Below are 2,740 nucleotides of genomic sequence, written 5' to 3' on the forward strand. Positions count from 1 at the left end.
ATGAAACAGGGTAATTATTCTTTTAAACAATATAATTTTAAATTCTTAAATTTTTAAAAATTTGTTCTAGATATACATTAATCATATATTATGCTTTTAATGAACGTAAATTTTCTTTTTGCTTTATCTGTTTTAGTTTTAACCAAGATTGACAACTATACCCTGCTGGATTATTCGCTAATGAGTTCTCCAGAAATTACTGAGAACTACATTGACCTGAATTTGAAGGTAACTTTATCATCATCATCAGAGTCCTCATCCTGGCTACCAACAGCCAGTACAAGTGCCCCCTCTGTGTCCTCCAAGGATTGGTTACGGGACACCTTCCCAGACCAAAATCTTCCATTCTCAAGTCCCTTACATAAATGGCAAGGTATTTGCAATTAACCCATGCACAGAATCCTGTAACTTTAAATCATTGCTAGATTACTTACATAACCTAATACAACATAAATGCTATGTAGATGGTTGTTAAAAGAAAATGTACATGCTCCGTGCGACACAACCATCAGAGGCCTAACTACATAGTGCCCCTCAGCAACGATGTAACTTTGTTTTCAAATATTTTTGTCTGCGGTTGGTTGAAGTAGAACCTAAGGATACAGAGGGTCGACTATATTCAGGGAACAAATGTGTGCAGAGGAAATATATCTACATGCTCTTCAAATAATTTCATTTTCTTTGAAACAATCCCTGATGTGTATGCTCTTTCGAAAGACTCTTGAACATTTCCTTGATCAGTCAGCGATGGTTTGGATTGCACAAGGCATGTCTGTTTTCCTCAAGAAGAGTCGCATGATGCCTTTGCCTCTGGGAGTGGGGTGAGGCTAAGGCCACTATGGCACGGGGCAAGCACTATGGGCAGTCTATCTGAAGTGTACCTGGCGTATAAGACGACCCCCCACTTGGAGGCATATTTTTCAGGGCCAAAAAATCGTCTTATACACCGGCAAATACGGTACATGCTCTTCAAATAATTTCATTTTCTTTGAAACAATCCCTGATGTGTATGCTCTTTCGAAAGACTCTTGAACATTTCCTTGATCGGTCAGCGATGGTTTGGATTGCACAAGGCATGTCTGTTTTCCTTAAGAAGAGTCGCATGATGCCTTTGCCTCTGGGAGTGGGGTGAGGCTAGAAGGCAGCAGGTAGAGTGGTCTGCAATTATTAGGACTTACCACATCAGTAATTGTACATGTTAGTACTTCTGTTCCTCTCAGATTAGTCCATTTAACTGCGAGCTGCCAACCTCTCCTGGGGCGATTAGCACATGAAAATGGCGATTGCTGATTCTGGGAAAGTGACTAACTGCCCTTATATTTAGTTTTACCCCAAAGTTAATATCATTGTTTTTAAAAATGCATATTGGCTTATATTTCAATCACTCAGAGTCCTTCACATTAGTTAAACATTACACAAGACAACCAGTGGCTAATGAGGGCCATTAGAAATGCCATGGATTTTCTCCTAGATTTCTGAAAGCCATGTGCATTCATGAACACGTGATGCAGGTGCAGTTCAAGGTGCCGTGTTCAACCCAGTTCAACTCAATCAATATCTGCTGAATGCATTAAATCATATAGAGTTCTGGAGCCTCCTGAGTCTTTCTGTGACACCCCAGGCACTCAGCAATCACAGGGTTTGAAGGTCAGGGGTTTGACATCTCCACCTGGCACCTCAGGAAGTATTCAGAACTGTCGCCTCCAGCTAAATGCACCTGCCTTTCTTTCCTGGAGAAGAGGACCGACAAGGAACTTCTCACTAGGTTACATCCCAGAGTGGACAGACATGCCCAGATGTATGCTCAAGAAGTCGTCACAGCTTTGAAACATGGTCACTAGTCAAGGAGTCAGAAGGCCTTATCGTTTTTTCTTCTCTACTGAGTTTCCACAATTTTTCTTATTCTGACCTGAGCTGAGAAGGTCCACCTTCTTGTGTCCTGCATATTTGAGCCTTCACCTAACACACTGGCCTGTCTCTCTCTTCCCACAGGGCGCATTCTACCCACTGGAAAACCTTGCCGATCCTCCCTTCTCCCCAGTGCCTTTTGAGCTCCCAGAACGCAGCGACTCTATGCTCTACATTGGAATCTCTGAATATTTCTTTAAATCTGCTTCCTTCGCTCATTTTGCAGCTGGGGCTTTCAATGTCACTCTCTCCACAAAAGAGGTGAGGAGAGCTAACGGGTGATGACAGTCGGCTCCCACATTTCATCTTATCATAAGTATCCCAGTTGGGGGCTTCCATGTCATAACTTCTATTCCTAGGCTCTGTAGACCAGCACTCCTATCAGGACAATGAGTGAAGGAGTTGTGGCATGAATATTAATAGTTGGAAAGTTGTTGAGTTTCCAGTTCTTCTAATTTCATTTTATTTATGACTCCAAGTCACTGTTCTAGATGACAGGACCCCCTCCATCACTTATTACCTGTGACCTTGGGCAATTTCAGTTTATTTAACTTCTCTGTGCCAGAGTTTCCTCATTTGAAAAATTGGAATAATAATAATCCTTTAATGTCCATAATAACCCATAGGTTGATGTGGACATTAAAGAGATTTAAATATATTTAAAGCATTCAGACCAATGCCCAGCACAAAGTATACTATAAGTGTTGCTGGTTATTATTATTATTATTCCTTATGTTATGCCAACATAAATATTTCTTCTGCAACTGACCTATCTGCAGTGACTGTGAGAATACAGATACTCACTGATTCTCTCTGGCATGCCCCTCCCTTT

General features: G+C 41.2%; 1 protein-coding gene across 1 annotated transcript in view; it reads left to right on the forward strand.

Moving 5' to 3' along the window:
* BPIFC (BPI fold containing family C) overlaps positions 1-2,740 on the forward strand; it is a 23,239-nt gene that overhangs the window by 7,491 nt on the left and 13,008 nt on the right. Inside the window, exons 6-7 of the mRNA XM_015567573.1 lie at positions 137-228; positions 1,993-2,169. Coding sequence (XP_015423059.1) covers positions 137-228; positions 1,993-2,169 — 269 coding nt within the window. The remainder of the gene's footprint in view (positions 1-136; positions 229-1,992; positions 2,170-2,740) is intronic.

This window comes from Myotis davidii, unplaced genomic scaffold, assembly GCF_000327345.1.
Source record: "Myotis davidii unplaced genomic scaffold, ASM32734v1 scaffold120, whole genome shotgun sequence".
Lineage (NCBI taxonomy): Eukaryota > Metazoa > Chordata > Mammalia > Chiroptera > Vespertilionidae > Myotis > Myotis davidii.